This window comes from Aythya ferina (genome assembly GCF_964211825.1).
Source record: "Aythya ferina genome assembly, chromosome: 1".
NCBI classification, from domain to species: domain Eukaryota; kingdom Metazoa; phylum Chordata; class Aves; order Anseriformes; family Anatidae; genus Aythya; species Aythya ferina.
Genome location: NC_140296.1, coordinates 41,175,838 through 41,199,666, shown reverse-complemented (window position 1 = coordinate 41,199,666; position 23,829 = coordinate 41,175,838). Strand labels below are relative to the sequence as shown.

Genomic DNA, 23,829 nt, shown 5'->3' with positions numbered 1-23,829 from the left:
AATCAGATCAACAACTTGAAACTCCACTTCTTAGCAACGTATACGTATGTTATTTACAAAATAACTGTTTAGTTTCCCATTATTACCATCTTTTCCCAGTTTCATATTTTACTTACCTGTACTGATTGACAATATATCTACATTTCAGAAAGGACAGAAATATATATGACAGAATTTTAAAGACTAACTCAAATGCATTCTTTATTTGTTTATCCCATACTACACTGCCACTTTCTTCAGTAAGTTTTGATCTCTCAGTGGATGTTCCATCCCATCAATTTCTTTCTCTACTCTTTTGCGTATTCTATAGATCTGTTTCACAGCATCTTTTGAACACCCTCAAATTTTACTCCTGAATGCATGATTAACCACCTACAAAATCACTGTCTTTATAACTGAAGTACACGTTCATTCATTCATGCAAGAATTCTCACATTCGAGTGAGAATTGTTTTAAAACTATTCATTCTATTATCATCCCTATTCTAAACACAGTGATGTCTCCTCTTCTGCTGCTTTTGTTCAGCAAGATTTAGTGTCTTCTGGATTAAAAATATATGACAAGTTAAAAATAATGACAAAATTACCTCTAATACTCTTAGTTTGCTGACAGGTATTTCCCTTCTCTTATTAATAACGCCTTCTTATTAGTAATGATTGATCCACAGTAACATGAATGCTCATCGTCTTCAGATTCACTTGCTATATGTCTTTATGTAAATGAGATGCACATATAATATGACTATTCATAACTCTAAGGGTACTGTTAGCAAATTACCTTGTATGCTGTTTCTTCTTCAATTAATGCAACTACAATTTATCTTTATTTCTGATCTACCAATTCTCCTTGGGGTACAAAGGGGGTAAAACATATAAATATCTTAATGTAAAACATTTGAAAAACAAAAATAAATAACAAGTTTTGCAATGGGAAGAAGAAAAAAAAAAAACAGAGGGTTAATCGAATCTGACCAGTTTGGACACTACTACAAGGTCATTTTCATTGAAAGTGCTCTTTATTGCTTGGAAGATTCATAAGATTTATTAAAAGAATGTATACCTCTAGGCCATTTTTCCTACAAAGAATGAACATGAAACTTTTTTTTTTTTTTTTTTTTTTTTTTTTTTTTTTAACGACATAGCTATGTGAAACGAATTCATTTGTAGACTGTTGGAAACATAAAAAGAAAGTGTCAGGAATCTGACTCCTAAAAATACACCGTGAGATTAACTATTTTCATCTCTTTACTTAAATAACAGAAAAAGAAAAAAAAAAGCCATGAGCACTTTCAAGCAAAGTTTCTATAGTTATTCAAGCTTTTAATGATTTTTAATCTGGGGAAACTGCAAGAGGTGAGGAGTTCAGAAACATGTTGTTCAAAGAACAAAAATACAATGCAATACAGTATGTTCTAGTGTGCAACAGACATGTGACAGTTTACCCAAGTTTATTATTATCTTGTTTACATTTCATGGTTTGCCCCCTTTGGTAAGGATGGAAGTCTGTAAGGCATCAAAACTTCAGCAACTTAGAAATGTGTATTTTCACAAGTCTGTTCATATGTTTACACCAACACCATATAAGTAGTCTGACATCAGTGACTAATAAACTAATGATTTTATTATTATTCTTTGTATTGTGTATTGAATGTGAGCAAGGCCCCTAAAACTCCAACAGAGAATACCTTTTATTTTTCCTGCATGGAGGAGAAAGGTTACACTTTACCACACTAAGTCTAGACAACCTATACAGTTAAGTTAATCATTTTACATAACAGAAGTTTCAATTGAAACTTAACAGACATTTGTCTTCACCTTGTCGTGCCTCGAATATGTCCTTGTGGCATATGTCAAAAAGTGTTTTCAGGGAAACATGTAGAAAAGGAATTCTGAAAAACTAAGTAAAACAGTTTCATCTTTTTACTTCAGGTTAAGGAAACCGATTTATTCATGTATTATATACAGTGACAACAGATACTTCTCTGTTGTAGTTTCTTCATGGTCTAGCTCCTGTTTACTGTACATTGACAAAATACTTTCTTTATACTTATGAATGTGATCTGAATAAGAAGATTAAAGATCTTTCCAGATTTCTTTTTATGACAGTGTTCATACATCTTCACACATGAAATAAACTGTAAGATGCTTGTAAAAAAGCAGGTATACGTACCAAATTAATGTATCTCTTAGCCTCAAAAAAATGTACCAGAACATGAAAGAATCAAGTAATGTTACAATGTCAAAACCTACAAAGAATACACCAAAGAGTTGAGAATTTAATTATTAAAAACAATAATAATCAAAGACAATTTCAGTTACTGACATAATTGAAATAACAAAGTCTGAATAACAACCTAAAATATTTTTTACTTTTTTCTTCACAATTGTTTTCTAGTTTGTACCAGAAAGCTGATAAAAAAGTCAATCATTTTGTTGGATGATACTTTAATATATTTATTGAGTGACCTCTGAAGTATACATAGAAAAAAAAAATGTTACAATGAATTGCTATTTATAATATCTAGGTAACAGAAATAAAGACATAAAATCTATGCAATGCAGTTTAGATGAAAATAAATAAAAATCTGTCAACTGTTCACATCAAATGATCAACTAAAGTATTAATTTAGAATTTAAAATGTCTAAGATTTACAATAAAGCAAGGAAAATATGCAATCCTCCTCAGAATATTTCTGAACTTCCCTAATCAATTAAAAGATATTAGATATATACTATCTATGTATTCACTGATAAAAGCTATTTTACATGTTCATATTCCCACCTTTTAGAGCTCATAGCCAGGCATTAAGTAACTAGGACTCATGGATGATTTCACATACATTTTCATAAGAGGTGCATTTCTAAAGTCTCTGAAATGATTAAAGTCATCTGTCCTATTCTAGATTAAAATTTTTATGCTTTTCTTCCTACTGCTCTCCCAAGCAGTACATATTCACTCAGATCAGTTCTTACATAAAAGTGAACCATCACTTCTGTTTGCTTTAGAAGGATTTTTGTCTTTTTTTTTTTTTTAGCACTGAATACTGAGAGCAGAACCAAGGCACTAGAGAGTTTGCAGTCCAGCTATTGTGGCATAAATCAATATTTAAAATACACAGTGGCAATTTTTCTTCCCTTGAAAGTAGGACTTTGTGTCCTGAATTTCTTGTTCTCTTAAATACAGACCTTAATCAAAGTTGAAACACAGACCCTAATATTGGTTTATAACTAGAAGCACAGCTTCTGTGATAAACTAAATAAAACAGTAATAAAATTGTTAATTAATGTTTGACTTCTGGGTTTCTCTGGAGGATTTTTAAAGCTGTAATGTTTTACGAATGAGGAATTAAAACATTCCAGCTTGAGGAAAAGAATTCTTTCAACGTTTTTTTTCTTGAATTCACAGAGAGCTATCAGAAAAAAAAATAATAAAATAATAATAATAATAAACAAATGGATAGCTCACAAGTACATGGGTAAAGCAGACCAAAGCAGAGTACCTTGAGGAGAATATAGTTATATATTTTTCATCATTTTCCCAGGGGTAAATCTTCTTTTTCACTTTCCTAGGTATAAATCTTCTTTTAAAATGCTACTTTCTAAGGTACAGGTGGATTGCAGACTTTCTGTACATCTTCATATGCTACCAGCCGATGATATGCAGTTCAGTTTTGCCCCTATATCCCCCTCTCCCACATTTCACCATGAAGCTTTTAATTCTGTAATTACATCCCAGATGCACAGCATACTTTGCGATATCCGTCCCAAGTGGGCAGATGTTCCTAAGCAGATTTCTCTGTTGTGAAGGAGCCTCCCTTGGGTTTAACACTGTCAGACTGCATTAAGAGCATATATAAAAGGTAAGAAGCAGATGTGTAGTGCTATTTCTGTTTCACGCACCATCCCTCTAGCCAATGTTTTCTACTGGTGAAGCAACGCTGAGCCAACAGGCTAATGAATGGAGCCTGCAGAATAAATTGTTAACCTGTAACCTCATCCAGTCAGCATGCAGTCCATTAAGTTTGTACTCCTATGATTCATGCTCTTGTGTTTGCTGCTACTGCTCCATTTGTTTCCCTTTATTTTTTCTCCCAGTATAACATAGTGGACTCAGAACCAAAACAAGGTGCTGGAGAGAGGGGAGCAGGAGGCTATGACAGACAATTAGCGACCTGCCAACTTACTCAGATGAGGAAGACTGAAGCATCTTTTTCCCTCTGTGTCTTCACACTGATGGCCCCAGAGCACATCTGCGTCACATGCAGGGGAGGGGGCGGCTTGGTTAGAGGCACTGAGACAGACAGAAAATTGTACAGTGAGGACCTTGACAGCCTCACTGGCATTTTTTTAATTATTATTTTTTTTCCCCCTCCTACGTAAAGCATATATAAAGGAGCCCTGCTTTCACCCCATGCCAGCTCTCTGGCTTTGCTATCGCAGATAGCCGCAAGCATGGGACTCCCCTGAGAAATGGGATGGGGAGGCGGGAGGTGGAGAGAGGCTTCCAGGTGACTTCTCCAGCGGCGCTCGGTCACGAAGCTCCAAGAGCCAGAGGAAGAGCCACCTGCCTCCTGGCGCGGCTGCTGCCGCCGGTCCTCTCCGGGCTGTAGCTCCGCTCGCTCCCCCGTTAATCAGATCAGCGCTCCTTTGCAGCATCTCTCACCCGCAAGTGCCTGTCTCCCCTGAGAGGTGTCTCTCATTCCTGCCTCTCTCCCCTCCCCTTTCCACCGATCGCCGTGCAAATTCTCGTCAGCTCCCTTTCTCCTTCTCCCTTCCCTGCTGGGTGCCTCTCCCCTCCTCTCGGCTCTGTGCATCGCTCCCTCCATCCCTCCCTCCATCCTCCCTCTCCCTCTCCGCGCTGCCTGTGTGCGCGCATCTCCCTCCTCCGGCCGCCCACCACCACCCCTCGCCCTGCAGGCTCAGCTCTGCCCGAAGAAGCCTCCGATCCTCCGCCGCCTCCCGGCCCTGCCCGGCCGCCCTGAGTCCCTCTTCGGCACCATGTCCGGCTCCGGCAGGAAAGACTTCGACGTGAAGCACATCCTGCGCCTCCGCTGGAAACTGTTCAGCCACCCCTCGCCGGCGGGCGGCCCGGCGGGGGGAGGCTGCCTGCCGCCCGACAGCAGCTTCGAGCACTGGGGGCCGAGCCAGAGCCGCCTGCTGAAGAGCCAGGAGAGGGGCAGCAGCGCCTTCTGGAAGAAATCCCCCTCCTCAACCTCCTCCACCGCCGCCGGGCCGCCCAACGGGACGCCGCGGCCGGGCGGGGGGCACGGGCCGGGGCCGGGTCCTCCTCCTCCGCCGCCCCGCACCGTCTTCTACGTGGAGTCCCTGGAGGAGGAAGAGGAGGAGGAGGCGGAGGCGGCGCCCGGCGGGATGGAGGTCGCCCGGGAGCCCGAGAAGCCCTCGGCGCCGGCCGAGCGGGAGGAGGCGCCGGGGGGATGCGCGGATGGCGGCAGCCGGGCAACAGGTGACGGAGGAGGGCGCAGGTAGGGGCTGCGCTGCCGCGGTTTGGGGGGTGGAGGGTGGTGGGGCTTGTCCAGGCCCGATGGGGGGCGGCCGGTGCCGTCCGGGAGGAGTGAGGGGGCCGGGGGCACATGGAGGAAAGTTTGAGTTGTTGGAGGAGGGTGGTCGGAGCCGGGGGAGGAGGGCTCCTGGGCTTCCAGAGCCAGGGTTTTGGGGGCTGGGGGCTTTGTGATGGAGAGGGAGGGCGGACAGAGGGTCCCTCATGTGCCAAGGGTGCTTCGGGGGACGGGACAGCGCACCGAGCCCCGGGGGTGGTGAGCTCTCAGCACCCAACTTTGTCAGAAGTTCAGAGGAATAGTAGCGCCAGGTACCGAGATGTCAGGGTGCCGAGATGTTAGGGAACATCTGGGAAATTAAGCTAAATTGTGACAGAGAAAAATGAGAATTTGAGTCATGAACCCAGTGACACCTGGGGAGATGCAAAAGCCAGCAAGTCACATCCAGCACCTGGTTGTTTCATTTGGAAGTTCCTTGAATCTTGAGCTGCTTCGCCTTCTCGGTCACCCTGCCCTCCTCAGCATAAAAAGAAATTAAAGTCAACAGAAAAGGGAAATGTATCTCAGACAGAGTTTCCAGAAATGCTATAATAATTCCGGAGAACAATAAACTTTTCACTGGTTTAATTCTGCCTGCCCCCATCTCCCCATTGTTAAAATAATTTAAATTTCATTTAGCTTGTCATTTATTACTTTTTCTGTGGGAGGTAAATATGCAGTCATGTTTATAAACTGAAATGAGACACCTGGCATTCTTAAGCCACAATGTATGTTCTTCTTATTGAAAGCAAAGTTTACTCTATCAAATACTTTATTAGGTAAAGAGACAACACCATGCATTTGTTTGGATTAACATAGCTATACATATACATACATGTACATCCAACTTTGCCTATGTTAATTTTTTTTAAAGACCAAAGTTGAGCAGTAGGGAATATATTCTAAAGCATATATTCTTAATTGCTTTATCAGAGTAGTTATTTTCATATAATCTACACCATTTAAAAAATATAGAATAGCTGATAATTTACAATTCAAAATTTACATTTTACTATAGCTGATAATTTACAATTCAAAATTTACATTTTAAAATAAAAAGTTATGCTAGTTTTCATAACCATTGGAAGTTATTCTAAACAAGAAGATAGATGCTGATATATGAATTAATATAAAATGTTATCAAGATACACTATAAAGACAGGTGAAAAGCAAATTTTCTCCAGGGTTTCTGAAAAGAATAGAAGAGATTAAAAACTGGCACAAATATAATCTATTTTTCTTTTTATTTTGGGTGCATTGCTGATCTAAGAGTCTTTGAAGATTGTTATATTGGCAGAAGCTTACTGAAATTAAATGGCACTACTTAATTTGGCCATAAGGGTTGACTTGCTAGAATGAATTTCCACATCGCATATGTACTCGATGCTACTATATATCCAATTTACTTTTACTGCTATTGTTTTTTTATAGTCTGTTTCTTCCACACTTTTCATTCATTGGTGGTGAAACAACACATCTCGTCATCTGTAGCTCCTAGTCTTTTTGAGGTCATATGCTAAAATTTGTTTAAATTCAGAATAATGATGGTAACATTTTATTATTAATAAAAATGTCAGGGTTTGAAATATGAGAATATTTAGTTTACAGTCTGAGACTTTCCCTTCTCTTTTTCCATCCAAAATCTTTTAGTTTACCTGCAGTTTTGAATGCTATGGTGAGAGATGGTCAAATACTGCAAAAATGTCAGTTCTGTACTTGAGTGTCCAGTACGTGATTCCATAAAAGTTCAGTGGTCTAAAAATTTTCTTACGCCCCAACAATTTACATCTCCATCACTCTGTAGAAATTAGTCTTTTTCATAAATAGTGCCAAATTTTTACTTCAATATGGCTATACATAAATATATATATATGTAAAATATATAAACTTCAGTTCAGTTTTGAATGAGATATTACTAAATGCACAAAGAGCCAAAATTTTTGAACTTCCAGCAAGACTACAGACAAATACCTGCATTTTTTGGAACACTTAGTATAAAATCGTTAGCTCATGGCTCCCCTTGGTATTTTGTCCTGAACACATTTTACAACTACTTTAAAACATTAGGACTGTTGGGAAAGCAGCATTTTTGTTTTGTGAAAAAACAGTGAGAATTCAGCTCAAATATGTTATAGCATGGAACATATCCACAATATTTCAGACATGAGCAGGAGTCCTCTGGGAGTATAGCAGTGGTAGTATATAACATGAGGAACAGGAAGGCTTTGGTTTTATGTTTTGATGCCTTGGAATAATCTATTTATTGCTACTTCTACTTTTAATAACTACCTACAAGTGCAAATGCCCTTTTTTTTTTTTTTTTTTTTAAATCCCCAGACAAGTTTTTCTGGTTGCTCCCCTCTGCTCAAGACAAGAATTCTGTAGTGGAATCATTTTTTTTTTCATCCTATATCATGTACAGAACCCTGTTTGGGGCTATTTGTGGATTGGTAGTTAGTTTATCACATCTAAGTTTTTCACATCTAAGATAAACAGCTGAATGATCTTGAATTCTGAATTTTACTTTTAATTTTTTGGGAGATGTTACAGGATAGCATGGTTGGGTAATAATACATTGTAGTTTATTTATTTGTTTTGGTACACTTCTAAAGAACATCTTGTGAGGTTGATTTTACAGATACTTCTATGCACAATGTGCAATCCACATAACATTATGTGGAATGTCCCATTGGCATTAAGACTTTATATCATTGTGCATGATATAAAGTACTAACATAAATGGTCTACATTGTATATTGTATTCAAAAATAAATGTTTTACAGTGAACAATTATCATTTAAACGTTGTTTCATTGTTTGAAATTGCTGGAAAGCTTACATATCAAATTGTTTCAGAGTTTGCATGTCAAATTTTAAAATGACTACAGTAGATATCCAAGCATAGATTCTATTTTGATCTTAATTATATAAGAAAAAGCTGTCAGGAAAAAATAATCCATACAATGGATTTGCAATTCAGATTTATAAATCAACCTGACAAAGCTTGGAAAATATGAGTGCCAATACTTCCTGTGTAGCCATGAGCTACACATGTGTTTATGACGGAGTTTTTACATGATCATGTTTTTTCATAAGATCTATTAATCAATCCACAAAATGAACTGTACTCATTTAATAATGAAGTGGTCAGTGTCTTCTTTCCTCCTTGATCGGTGAATGGTAGGATACTTTACACTTACTTTACACCGTCCAAACCTTTTATGTGATGACTCATGAGCCCTCAGTACTGTTCACCACAACACTTGCTATGTGCCTCACAAACTGTTAATGGGTTTGTCTTTACTATCTCTTTATTTTACAGTGGGCAAGTGAAACATAGAAAAAAACAAAAACAAATAAAACCAAAACAAAGCAAGACCACCACCAATACCAACAGAAGCAGCGACAAAGCAAAAACTTGAATTGCTGGCTTTAGAGCACATAACATTTTTCTCCTACTACTTTCTGTTTTCTTACTTGAAAGTGATCAGCACTTATGTAGACCAGTTCCAGACTTCTCTGACTGAAGAGGAATGAGGAACACAGGATTCAATTAACATTTAGTTTGAGACAGCTGCAGGAAGGATACACTAGATATGTCAAGCCTACATAAAACAATCACTGACAGTACAGAAGTCTTTCATAAAATGTACAGGTATTTGAAAATAAAACTTCTGAGTGAAGGTGGCAAGTCCTCCCACTATTATACGCCATATAATAGCATGCTAAAAAGTAGTAATTGAAAGAGCTGATCTATGTTCCCTCCTTACAAATAAAAGTTTCAAACCCATATCTTGTTTCACTTGAAAAAGTCATGACGGAAGAGCATTTACAACTATTTCTGTTGAAATTGACAATGGAAAATAAAGAATTCAGTATAAATGGGAGTCCAAAATGTTAAAAAGTGTAATTTTGTAAGTAATTTTGTAAATTAAACTTTAACTCTGCAATTCAAAATCTAAGTTTATCAGTCTGTTTCACAACTATTTTTAAAATTAAATAATTATTTAAGAAACAGAGTAGATCAGAGTAGAATCAGAAACATAAATGTATATTTTTAAACTGTGAAATCAAGACTATCTAGATAAGCATTTCTTTTGTATCTTTCTGTACTGATCCCACAAATCTCGCCTGCTTTTTGCCTTTTTTCTCTTCCACTTCCAAGAGTAGCTCCATTTCTCTTAGCACTCTACAATCTTGTGGTTAGCATGTTGCTGTAGAAAGTTATAAGTTTGAAACCTGTCTGGGTAAAGAAGAATTTCAGTGCAGTTTTCTAATATCATGAGAAAATATTGTGATGATTGTATGAACTTTAGACAAAATCATCATCAGAGTTTACACTGTAATTACTCGATATAATAATGTACATGCATCTAAGTAAAGATACATCTAGATATGCAAATATAGTTTCCTGCTTACCGCTTGGACTTGGGTACCTGAGTTTACAAAAAAAGGGGAATCACACCTTCCTATTTCTTAGTCTATCCTATGAGCCGTCACACCTTTAGAATGTTCTTAACCAAAAATGGCAATGGCCATTCTGAGGTTCTGTCCACTTGGTATTCTTTAGATACTGAAATATTAACTGTGGATTCTACTGTGATAGCCATATCCTAGAGTTACATACCATAAATGTTAAACTTACAGGTACTCACATTTTCTGTTGATTTTGTTGTCTCATATAGAATTTTTTATTTTTTTTTCAGAATATAATTTAGCGCTTGGGCTGGAATATATAACACAGAACTCTGCATTTCTAGGTTGCAGAATCAGAAGAGAATAATTAATTTGCCTTAAACACAAAACTACTTTTCACCTCAGTTATGAAACTTTTTTTAAACAGTTATATAACTTCTTTATTTCTACAGTTCTACTTTTGACTTTGACAACAAAAAGGACAGGTTTCAGAGGTACCACACACCACAGACTTTTTAAATCCACAGTTCTGATTTATTCTCAGAGGACTTATGTCCTGTGCATATCATGCAATAGTATCTGATCAAAATAGTTCATGATCATATAGCTAAAGACTCTATGCACAGATGGAATTAAAATAAGGTGACAAGGACAATCTAGCTCTGGAATTTTCTAACTTTGAAATCTTTGTCTTTGCTACATTAAGAATAGCATTTCTAATGTAGGTTTTTAAATAGTTTTAGTTGGTTGGTTGGCTGGTTTTGTCTTGGTTTTAGAAAAAAATGGAATAGCGCAGAAAAGTCACTTCATGTGTTGCTATTTCTTTTGTCCTCCACTAGGATGCAGGTCCGAAACTTGAGGATTCTCTCTATATCTTATTGCCACTTGAACCAGTAAAATAACTGGTAGTAAATGGAAGTTCTTATTTGTGTGGATAATTACAATGGTGACTGTGTACCCTCTTTGTAAAAGATTTGGGGATACAACAGTTGAAGGGATAGCAAGTCCTAAAAATTTTTTCCTTCATTTGAGGTCTTAGTGCCAAGCACACACTCATGCACTTTTCTTCTTGTCACTCCCAGACTTACTTCCATTTATTCCATCCTCTTTAAACTATTTTGTCATACTTATTTGTACTCATTCTGGATCTTATCCTAGCCTTACTCTCCTTTACACAGTCTTGACCTTTTTCTGACTGTCTTATCAAGTCCTGAGTTCTTTATGCAGATAGTCCTACTTGATTTTCCTGATTTATCTTGTTATCTGCCTCTTAAGTTTACTCACCAAGTTACTTACTGTGCCACAAAACTGTCCATTCTTCCCTGTATTCCTTCCTAGATGCTTTCACACAGTCCAATTAAAGTCTGTAAAGTACAATTGTCCTCTAGTGCCTTAACAACTAACATCAGACCTCTCATTCTTCTTCTCTGACACCCTTTCCTACTCTTCATATGTCAGTATCCTCCAGAAAATTTCTCAGCACCTTTGAAAGTTTTAATGGAATTCTAACAGAATTCCAGTTCCTGTTTCTTTTCCAGCTCCCACTTTTACTATGTTCTGCTGATCTGTTTCCTGAATTGCTGCCAAGTTGATGGTCCCATTTGCTATATCTAATGGATCAGTGTGACACCTAAGTTTGAGTAATTCATTCTGTCAGTGATGCAGATTTATCTTATCTCTTTCTTAGATGTCCATTTTAGAATAAGAGGAATTGTCATCCAGACATGCCCATTTTTTCTTCATTGAGTGTAACAGTAGTCTAGAGTGACTAATTCAGATTTAAGTGTTCAATTTAAATGTTTAATGTTCAATTAAACTTGAGAAAATGAACATCAACTGAAGTCTACACTGCAAATTCAAACTATTCTAAAAGGATAGATATAATTAAATCTTAGATTTCATGCATTAATAAAGAACATATCCCTCATCCTAATAAATGTAAGGGTGCTGCTTTAAAACATGAGCCCACTAAATATACTAGAAATCAAGACTTGACAGTTATTGTTGCTATTGTCTACGTAGTTTAAGCATTGGATAAAATTACATTTTTCATAGAATCAGAGAGTATCCTGAGGTGGAAGGGACCCTCAAGGATCCAACTCCTCAAGGATTCTCAATTCCATATCCACAGAGGACTGACTAAAAATTAAAGCATATGTCTAAGAGTGTTGTCCATATGCTTCTTGAACTCTGACAGGCTTAGTGCCATGACTGCTTCCTTGGGGAGCCTGTTACAGTGCTCAGTCGCCCTCTCAGTGAAGAACCATTTTGTAATACCCAGCCAGAACCACCCCTAAAAAGCTTCATGCTGTTCCCTAGTTAGCTGTCACTAGTTGCCAAAGAGAACAGTAACTGCCCCTCCGTTCTCCCTTGTGAGGAAACTGTAGGCTGCCATGAGGTTGCAGTTAAGTTTGCAGTTGTTAAACCTCAGCCTTCTCTAAGCTGAATGAAGAATCATAGAATCATAGAATCATTCAGGTTGGAAAAGACCTCTAAGATCATCTAGTCCAGCCTTTAACCTCGTACTAAAATCCACCAGTAAACCATGCTACTAAGTTCTAAATCTACACATTTCTTGAAGACCTCCAGGGATGGTGACTCAAACACTTACCAGGGCATCCTGTTGCAATGCCGCACAACCCTTTCAGTAAATAATTTGTTCCTTAAATCCAACCGAAACCTTCCACAGCAAAACTTGAGGCCATTTCTCCTCATCACTTGGTGCTTAGGAGAAGTGTCCAATCCCCACCTTGCTACACCAAAGCATACATGCATTCAAGCCTTGAGCAGTCAGCTTCTTCAGGAGAATGCTGTTGGAAATGGTGTCAAAAGCCTTACTGACATCTAGGTAGAACACATCCAGAGCCTTTCCCTCATGCACTGAGTGTGTAACCTTTTTGAAGGAGCTCTAGTTCATCAAACAGGACCTGCCTTTCATAAACCCATGTTGACTGGGCCTGATCCCTTGGTTGTCCTGTAAGTACTGCATGATGGTACTCAAGATAATCTGCTTCATTAGCTTCCCTAGCACCGAGGTCAGACTGACAGGCCGGTAGCTCTCCAGATCCTCCTTCTAGCTCTTCTTTTGTCACATTTGCTAGCCATCATTCGACTGGGACCTCCCCTGATAGCCAGGACTGCTGATAAATGATAGAAAGTGGCTTGGCAAGTGCTTCCGCCAGCCCCATCAGTACTCTTGGGCCCATAGACTTGCATACATCTAAGTGGTTTAGCAGGTCATATACCATTTCTTCATGGATTATGAGGGCTTCATTCCGCTCCCTGACCCTATCTACCAGCTCAGGGGACTGAGTACCTGGAGAACAACTGCTCTTGCTGCTAAAAAGTGAAGCAGAGAAGGCTTTAAGTACCTCAGCCTTTTCCTCACTGTGTTTCCCCCCACATCCAGCAGAGGATGGAGATCCTCCTTAGTTCTTTTCTTGTTTATGTATTTATAAAAAACATTATTTAATGTCTTTAACAGCAGTAGCCAGTTGGACTACTGACCTCCAGCTGGGATTTGACTCTTCTAATTTTCTCTCTGAACAGCCTCACAACATCTTCATAGTCTTCCTGAGTACCCCACCCTTTCTTCCAAAGGTCATAAACTCTCCTTTTCTTTCTGAGCTCTAGCTACAGCTCTCTGTTCAGCCAGGCCAGTCTTCTTCCATGCTAGCTCATCTTTTGGCATGTGGGGGACCTGTGTCTTTAGGATTTCTTTCTTGAAGAGTGTCCAGCCTTCCTGGACTCTTTTTACCCTTCAAGACTGCTTCTCCCATGCAACTCTGCCAACCAGTCTCCTAAACAGGCCAAAGTCTGCCTTCTGAAAGTCCAGGGTGGCAGTTCTGCTAACGATTGACTTCAGGTGTTCCTCACACATCTTGCCTTCTAGACCTTTCACCATCTTTGTTGTCCTCCTTTGGATACTCTCTAATAGTTTTGTGTCCTTATATTGTATTGCCTCAAACTGCACACAGTATTGGAGGTGAGGCCCCATCAATGCTGAGTAGAGCTGGACAATCACTTCCCTCAACTGGCTAGCAATGCTATGCTTGATGCACCCCAGGATACTGCCAGGCTGCCAGGGCACACAGTTGACTCATAGTCAACCTGCTGTTGACCAGAATCCCCAGATCCCATTCCATGGGTCTGCTTTTCATCCTCTTGTCCCCTAGCCCATATGTATATCCAGGGATGTCCTTTCCCAGGTGTGGAATCCCGCACTTGCTCTTGTTAAACTTTATGTGGTTGGTGATTGCCCATCTCCCTAATTTGTCAAGGTATCTCTACCCTCAGCAGAGTCAACAACTCCTCCTAAGGTAGTATCATCTCATAGAATCATAGAATATGCCGAGTTGGAAGGGCCTATAAGGATCATCAAGTCCAACTCCTGGCACAACACAGGTCTGCCCAAAAGTTTAGACAATATGACTAAGTTCACAGGTATCATCTGCAACCTTACTTAGTATGTATTTGAGTCCTGTGTCTAGATCATTTATGAAAACATTAAAGAGAACTGGCTCTAAAATGGAGCTCTGCAGAACCCTGCTAGTGACTGGCCACTAGCCTGATTTACCGTTACCCTTCGAGCCTGACCTATCAGCCAGTTGTTCACCCATTGTATTATGTATTTGTCTAGCTGTATGCTAGACAGAAGGATAGTGTGAGAAACGGTGACAAAGACTTTGCTGAAATCCAAAAAGATTACATCTGCTGGTCTCTCTTGGTCAACTAGATGGGTAATGTTTTTGGAAAAGGAAATTGAGTTCATTAAACAGGACTTTCTGCTTGTGTACCCTTGTTGGATATCACCGATGACCATTTATTGGTCCAGAACTAAACATTGCTGTTCCCAGGACTTTAAAACAATATACTTGGGAATCAGTTCCATGATTTATCTTTTAATTTTAAGAAAGATATTCAGCATGCAGTTAAGACATCTAAATTTATTGATGTCATTCAGCAGCTACATTGTAATATAGTGGCATTACCTGAAATGTCCTAAATTAATCTGAGATGTCCAGGAGGAGATGTCACTAAAAGGTACCAGTAATTTAAGCCAAACACAAATATATTAAAATATCTTGATTTTTCATAGAGATGTTTTACTTAAAATGATTATTTTTTAGGTCTTACTATTTTCAATCTTTAGTTTTAAAATAAGTTTTAAAATGTTAATTTTTGTTAATTTTAACTGTAAACAGTTTAAAACATCTTTTACACTTCTAAAACACTCTAATGTACTGCAGAATAAGAAATGAAAGAAAGCATTTTATTTCAGAAACAACAACAACAACAACAACAACAACAACAACAACAACAAAGGTTATCCAAATTTCATTTTCATGTCTATCTGAAAATTACAACACATATTTTCAATTTAATGAGCTTGTTTTTCCCTGTGGTTTTCATTCATTTCATCAACTACAAGAAATGTTATCTGCAATGTATATAATTCTATAAATTCTATTTCACTTTGAGGATTTTGCTACTTAATAATGACTACTTGTGCAAGCAGTGGTGAGGATTACTATAAGTTTAGACTGTCACTACAGTTATATAGTCATAAATATATATACATATATATACACATTTAGAATATCACAGGTGATCATCATATGTATCCTGTTCTTCCAAACCACAGTTTTAGTCATACTTCCTATTTCTTCTTTCTCCAGTCCTTTGCAGTTCTTGGGGAATATTAGGGCTCAAAGCATGTAAAAAAGCAAGTAGAATTTAAGACAGGTCATACAGAAGCTTTATTAACTGTGATCATAATGAAAGAATGCTCGGGCAGCATCTATCCCTGTGCCTTTGTGCTCTCTGCCTGGTGGCTGCAGAGACCAGACATTATTGGAATTATTTGCTTAAGGTTGCTACATAAAATTGAATATTAGAAATAAAACATTTGCAATTAGATCTGATTGAAAAGAGATTTTTTTTTAATTTAATTCTTTGGCATTGTTTCAATGTTTGGCATTATCCCAAAATGAGTTTGGACATAAATGTCTTTTACAGATGGCCACTTAAAAATTATTTATTGAATCTAAACCAATACTCTTTATCACACTGAATTGATTGTCAAGTTAAGGAATTTTCTTTCTTAATGCCTAATAGTGCCTGTGTTCACTATGTGGAATGCCTTCATTCTTTTTTAGACTGCATCAATCAAGTTTTCTGTTTTACTTTGTATTACCAACACTAAAATGTTCAACCTTCTAGAAATCTTGGATTTGCCTGTCATCTGTTTTTGCTCTCAATCCCACTCCACCATATGGGAAAAGCAGCATTGTTTTGACCCCATGGTATCTTTTGTTGCTGTTAATGTAGTGTAGCTTTGTGCAAAGCTCAAAGAGGAGCCCCTAAAACAATCAAACAAAATGTACCAGATCTTCAATCCAGACAGGTATACTCAAGCACTTACATTGTCTTTTTAGAATATAATCCTTGGGCTGAATCCTATTCTGTCTCCTAATTCTTTCTTGCTACTCTTCAACTGTACAAATAGGGTATAGAAACACATAAGGAGAGAAAATACAGGATGCATACATAATGCATGTTTGTTCTGTTGTGTGTTTTTGTTGAAGCTGTCTCAGAATATTTTACAGTTTACTGATGAAGTTCTTTCAGGGCATAGAAGTTGATTTATATTTCTTGGGCAGACATGGAGAAAATATGCTAAAGGTGCATCTGTATTTGCAAGAGTATGTGCCACAAACTTCACATACACAACTTGCTGTTCTTAGACTTATGTCTGTATACAGAGATAGAAGATCTTTTTATGTTTTAGACAGGTTAGGTGAGTCACTAATCCATGACTTCAGGTTGATCTGGTTCACCACTTTTTCTCAAATTTCTTGTTATTTCTCTTCTTATAAACTGGAATCTGGAATAACATTAGTATACATCCATTCGTTATTCATCTCCAAATATCCTGTTACAAGTTTTATGCGTGCAATTATGGTCATTTCTGAATGACTGAAAGGTTCCTTTTACAAAAAGATTTCTCACAGAATCTTATAGTACATATACACTCATCATGTACAACATGTACTCATCATGTACAACTTCCATGCATAACATCTGTTGGCTCTATTTACTGTAGTTGAATTTTTGTGTGATGCTCTACATATAAACGTCTTCTAAAGACCTCCAGGGATGGTGACTCCACCACTTCCCTGGGCAGCCCATTCCAATGCCTCACAACACTCTCAGTAAAGAAGTTCTTCCTAATATCCAACCTAAAACACCCCTGGCGCAACTTTAGCCCATTCCCCCTCATCCTGTCACCAGGCACATGGGAGAATAGACCAACCCCCACCTCTCTACAGCCTCCTTTAATGTACCTGTAGAGTGCAATAAGGTCACCCTTGAGCATCCTCTTTTCCAGGCTGAACAAGCCCAGCTCCTTCAGCCACTCCTCATAGGACTTGCTCTCCAGACCCCTCACCAGCTTCGTCGCCCTTCTCTGGACTCGCTCGAGCACCTCGATGTCCTTCTTGTAGCGAGGGGCCCAAAACTGAACACAGTACTCGAGGTGCAGCCTCACCAGAGCCTAGTACAGGGGGACGATCACCTCCCTAGCCCTGCTGGCCACACTGCTTCTTATACAAGCCAGGATGCTGTTGGCCTTCTTGGCCATCTGAGCACACTGCTGGCTCATATTCAGCCTACTATCCACCAATACTCCCAGGTCCTTCTCTGCCAGGCATCTTTCCAACCACTCATCTCTCAGCATGTAGCGCTGCTTGGGATTGTTGTGCCCCACATGCAGGACCTGGCACTTGGCCTTGTTGAACCTCGTACAGTTGCCCTCAGCCCATCAGTAGAGCCTATCCTGATCCTCCTGCAGAGCCTTCCTACCCTTGAACAGATCAACACACGCACCTAACTTGGTGTTGCCTGCAAACTTATTGAGGGTGAACTCGATCCCCTCATCCAGATCATTGATAAAGGTATTAAAGAGAACTGGTTCTAGTACTGAGCCCTGGGAGACTCCACTAGTGACTGGCCTCCAACTGGATTTGACTCCATTCACCACAACTCTTTGGGCCCGGCTTCCCAGACAGTTTCTAACCCAACGAAGCGTATGCCAGTCCAAGCCAAGAGCAGCCAGTTTCTTGAGGAGAATGCTGTGGGAAACAGTGTCAAAAGCCTTGCTGAAGTCAAGGTAGACCACATCCACAGCCTTTCCCTCATCCACCAAACTTGTCACTTTGTCACAGAAGGAGATCAGGTTCGTCAAGCAGGATCTGGCTTTCATAAACCCATGCTGACTGGGCCTGATCGCCTGCTTGCCGTGCAAGTGCCGTGTGATGACACTCAAGATAATCTGCTCGATGAACTTCCCTGGCACTGAGGTCAAACTGACAGGCCTATAGTTTCCCTGGTCCACCCTCCGGCCCTTCTTGTAGATGGGTGTCACTTTTGCTAGCCACCAGTCAAATGGGACCTCCCCTGATAGCCAGGACTGCTAATAAATGATGGAAAGCGGCTTGGCCAGTTTTTCTGCCAGTTCTCTCTGCACCCTCGGGTGGATCCTATCCAGCCCCATTGACTTGCATACATCTAAGTGCTGTAGCAGGTCACCAGCTATTTCCTCATGGATTGCAAGGGCCACAATCTGCTCCCCATCTTCTTCCACTAGATCAGGGTACTGGGTATCTAGAGAACAAAAAAACTTTATTATCAATTTATTCCCAGTGATAACCTAATTTTTATATTGATTCTGAAGTTCAGAATAAAAATACCTCAAAAGAAATAATAATAATAAAGTAGCAATAGTAAGCACAACTTTAAAATATGATTTCTAACAAGGAAGGAGACAGGAGAAAGAAAGGTAGATGGAAGGAAAGAAAATGGAATAAATAGTCCTTAGTATCTTAAGTTAATGGGAGTAATTTTTGGAAATTGTTTCAGTATTCTGTTGACAGACATTAGGACCTAAGACTACTGCCACATTTCAAAAGACTTTTGACAAAAAAAAAAAAAAAACAAAACACTTCAATAAGGAACCATTTGTTAATCACCAATACCTTCACCAACATATTTGTTTATAATTAAGCCTCCTGAATTTAGTTTTGCATATTGTAACTCTTGTTATATACTTTAAAATATTAATTTTGTTTAAAAATATAATACTTGCTGAGAGGATTGAAATGTAGATGAAAGTGCATGGTTCATCTAGGTTGGAGGGAATTTATCAGAACTGCTATAAAATGGATGCAAGAGGAAAGCCTTTTTCATGTGCAAAATTATAAACAATTATTGTTCAGTGTCAGAATAGTAGGCTGTATCAGCTGAAATTCTTCAGATACTTCTTTGGGGCCCAGTAATTATAGTCACTAATGGCTAAATAATGAAATAAAGCATATACTTCTTAAAGATGAAAAGAGTCTTAGAGGATTCACCAGGATATTACAGACAGAATGCAAAATAATCCTGAAAAAAAAAAAAAAAAAAAAAAAGAGAGAGATCCTCTAAAAAATGAATATGATGAATATGGAATAGTTCAACTTGTCAGAAGAATAATCAGCACAAATACCCAATGGGATCAAATGACTAGACAGCAGTTCTGCAAAAGATTTGCAGTTAGTAAAGAGCAAGTAAAATATGAGTAAACAATGCCATGCTGCTGCTAAAAAACAATCATAGGAATATATAAACAGATACATATTCTGCAAAACAAGTTGATATAATCGAGCGTCAGCTCTGCTGCATTGTCAAGGTCAATCAAGAAAGATATGGACTCTGGAGAATTCCAGGTAAAAATCCCAGTATTTCAGGAAATACCATACCAAAACAAAATTAGCATAGGAAACAGATTTTTCTTTTTAACATTTGGTAAAAATATTGATCTACTCTTCCTATGAAGGAAGAATTGGAAAAGATTTAAAGGGCTTAAATCACACATCAGATAGAATCACAGAATCACAGAATCATCTAGGTTGGACGTTCAGTAAGTAATTGATGCTGTGAATTGATTCCAGTGAAGCACTGGAAATGATTTCCTTGAAGTACTGTACTTTCCTTGAAGTACTAATTTAACATCAGAGATTAGAATAATAGGTTAGACAAACATCTGTCAATCATGACATGTAAATAATCTCTCACAAACTGTCTGCCAGGCTACAAATGGTGATGGTTTAAAATAAATAAATAAATAAAAATTTAAAAATTTTATATGGGAATTAAAAGTTTATTTTTATCATCCCATTTTTACATTCTTTAAAAATAACTTTTACAGCTTAAGTACATCCACTCTTCACCATTTATGCTTTTGTCATGGCATCCTTATGGCTCTTCTACAGGAGCCACTCTTCTACTTCAGTCTGAGTGCCACATCTCATGCCTTCCCATAACCAAAGTCAGTCCCCATCCTGTAAGGTGTTAAATACATACTCATATACTCATATCTTAAAAAAGCTTAAAATTTCAGGAAATTTGAAGTGAATGTCAGTACTATTATCTCTTCTTTTAAAGACAGAACTTAAGCGAAAATAATTACATGAGAAAACTGTTGTAAATTGAAACTAGATGTTTTGAAGTCATTGAACAGTAGACCCTAGATCTTCCTTAAGTAAGTGTTGAAGTAAATTAATCTACAATATTCACAAAAATAAATAAATAAATAAAGTATATAATCAAAACTTGTCTGTTTAGTTCCCCTAACTCTACATTTGTTGTGCCAATTGTTGTGTGGCACGTTTTTGAGTGCCATTGTCCTTGATATTCCCCCAGTGAGCCCATTCAATACCATATTTCTCTTTTTATCTTAAAAGGATTGTGGAAAATATCATTAAGCTTTTTGATTCCATAATTTAATAATAAATTAGATACAAAAGAAAGATTTAAGGTTTTTTTTTTTTTTATATATATATACATGTATATATAATTTCCTAATAGCACCAAGTATCTCTAGTACCACCTATCTTGCCAGCATCTAACTTCTTAGGTTTATTACTCTTTATCACAGGCAAGCATTACCAAAGCTCACAGTTGACTGTAGATCTTTTTATGTGCTAGGCTCTTAATACTCTCTTAATAAGAGAGTGCACAGCATTGCGAATGTAACTTGCAGAACCAAACACCAAAGCAGTCTCAGGGAGACTGCTGTCTGAAGTGTCCTGTTTCCTTTGTAGTGGTGCTTGGAAATTATGTAGGAAAAAAGAAAGAGAACAATTATGAAAGGAAGGTATTTGTGTTGCCTTATGAACTGTCTTCTGAAGTTTCCTTTCAAAAGAGAAATCATTGGAAGGTTTCCTTCCAAATCTCAGTGATTAAGAACTGATAGAGAAGTTTCTTAAATCTCTGGTATTGGAATTGTGCATGACACAAAAACATTTTGGAAAGATCAATGCAAAGTTTAACATACGCAAAACTGAAAATAGCAAGATTAATCTCAATTTAATCTCAAGGGTGAATTTTGGGAAGAACCTTTTTTTTTTTTTTTTTTTTTTTCCTCTTACAGAGTAACTATTATAACAAAGGGATGGGATGGCAAGGCATATGAGCATATGATTTTTTTTTTTTTTTTTTTTAACGGAGTCTCCTATGATTACTGCATGGTAGGAGAAGCTCAAATACACTTCAGGATTTTTATTTTGATTTGTTTTACTTTTTATGTTAGCATATGAAAACAGCAGTTGAAAAACAAAAAAGGAGCAACAGATGGTGTGTGCATTCTGCTACAAACAGATGATAGGCGCTTTGACTAATATGCAGATAACGTTGCTAAAAGTTTTGAAGAAAAGTATGATGGCCTAAATAAAGCAAAAAAATAATATGTGTGTTTTTTTTTTTTTTTTTTTTGTGTTGCAAGGTGAGGAATCTATCTATTTCAACATATGCACATTTGTATGTATCTGTGTATATAAGTATATAGAGAAAAGCTAGGAAACCATTAACAATACTAATTTCAGAAGCAATGCTGCCTCTCTATTCAAAGGTCACGTTCTTGTGATTATATGTCCCAAACATTGTTCTTTGAGCCAGAACATCGTTCTGTTCAACAGATTTCTAAATCTTTTTGGATGTAGCTACTGCCTAGAAAAGAATCCTTCAGTTTACTATATGATTTTTTTTTCTTGATTATGCCTTTTGACAATATTTAAATGCTAAAGAGATGGGTTTTAAGTAATAGTTTACTAACTGTATTTATTTATTTATTTTAAAATATTTTTTAATTACTTTTTTTTTTTCCTGAAAAACAAGCATAAAAATAATAATGTTGCCTTTTTGTCTAAAAATACATTGGGGTAGACTCTGGTGGAGCTCAGAAAAAGTACATTTTTCTTTTGGAAATTGGAAAACACCATATAACATACCATAAATCTGAAGCAGGAGCTTCAGATACATTCTTTATATCTTCTAGTAAATTTACAGCTGTCAAAGTAAAATAGTTAGACTGGGGGGAGGGGAGGAGGGCTGGTGTGGGGGGAGTGTGTAGAGGGGGAACAACTATATGCTATTAAGTTTAAAAGCATATTTCCTGGCAAAAAAAAAAAAAAAAAAAAAAAAAAAAAAAAAAAAAAAGCCTTATAAGGTTCATTTTGTAATAGGTGATAACACATGATATGAAAAAAGCTTTACCTCTCAAAGTATTTTTTACATTAATTTAAATAATAATGTCTCATTTTTAAGCAGACTTTTAAAATAAATCCTTGCTGTAGGAAGTTCCTTCAGGCTTTTATGAAATATAAGGGAGAAAAAAATTGGTTAAAAGGGAAAAAAAAATATATTCTCGACTCTACAGTGTGATCATTGTAGTCCAAATCTGTTCACTGTGGAAGGGTCAGACAAAAAGATTTGGTGTTTCTTTTCTTTTTTTTTTTTTTTTTGCACTAAACCAGAGATCATAATGAATCTTCTATGAAAACATTCTTGCAAGAAAATGAAGTTTTACAAAAAGAAATAAATAGGAAGGACTGATTTATGATGATGATTTATTGATTTAAAATGAAAAATTAAAGATATTTTCAAAATTATTGATGCATCAGAATATTAAAAAAATCTGCTTTCAGTAACATTTTTACTTCAAAGATCATTATTAAATAAAACAGTTGAAAGAGTGTTACAAAAATTAGTACTAAATTAATTGAATTAAGTGAATTGAACTGATCAGGACTTCTTACTTACTCATTTGAATGCTGGTTTATCAAATTTTCAAGGTTCTGAATGTGTTGTCATATGTGGTAAATTATAATCTCAAATAATTCATATAAATTATTAATCTCAAAATCTCATCAAAATGGTTGAAGAGATGGTCACAAGTTTAGAGAAGAAGGAAAACAAATATTTTTTCTAATTTTGAGATCACACATCCTATTTGTTGGAATTTCACCATGGCATGAATATTTTCAAAATGTATATGTATTTTTGTTGTTGATAGACACTCTTACTTGCATATGATTATCTTAGTAGTTTCCTGTTTTTTTTTTTTGTTTTGTTTTGTTTTGTTTTGTTTTTTTAGAATCCTATGTTTATGGTATATCATTGACAACATCCAAGGATTTGGATCCAAGGATAATTAGCTTCAGATGGAAGCCCTTTTAACAAATATCTTTAATTATTCTTAAATTATAGGTTATAGTTTACTATCAACATAATATTTCAAGCCTATTATCCCTTACTGCTAAAAAGTACCCAGTAAAATATAGTGTCAGAAAATATCACTTTTGTTAAAAGCTTAATAGGGGCAAAAGAGCTGTACTCTGCTAAGCCTTTAGTTGCATGCTATCTATTGTCCCTGCCATATGACCTTTTAAAATGACATTTCTTTTTAAATCTCTACATTGCATTAGAAATAAATTTAACTGAACTTTATAAAACTAGTTGCTGAGAATAAAATAAAAAATATTA

General features: G+C 37.2%; 1 protein-coding gene and 1 long non-coding RNA gene across 2 annotated transcripts in view; one reads left to right on the top strand and one right to left on the bottom strand.

Moving 5' to 3' along the window:
• Positions 1 to 1,909: 1,909 nt before the first annotated feature.
• On the bottom strand, positions 1,910 to 5,134 carry LOC311432403. The gene is made up of 2 exons (XR_014690041.1): positions 4,997 to 5,134; positions 1,910 to 4,290 (listed from the first exon to the last, which is right to left on the bottom strand). It is a non-coding gene; the product is annotated as an uncharacterized lncRNA (long non-coding RNA).
• The window catches only part of KLHL1 (kelch like family member 1), a 242,208-nt gene continuing 222,204 nt past the window's right edge, over positions 3,826 to 23,829 (top strand). Inside the window, exons 1-2 of the mRNA XM_084510820.1 lie at positions 3,826 to 3,859; positions 4,917 to 5,482. Coding sequence (XP_084366946.1) covers positions 4,998 to 5,482 — 485 coding nt within the window. The 5' untranslated portion in view covers positions 3,826 to 3,859; positions 4,917 to 4,997. The remainder of the gene's footprint in view (positions 3,860 to 4,916; positions 5,483 to 23,829) is intronic.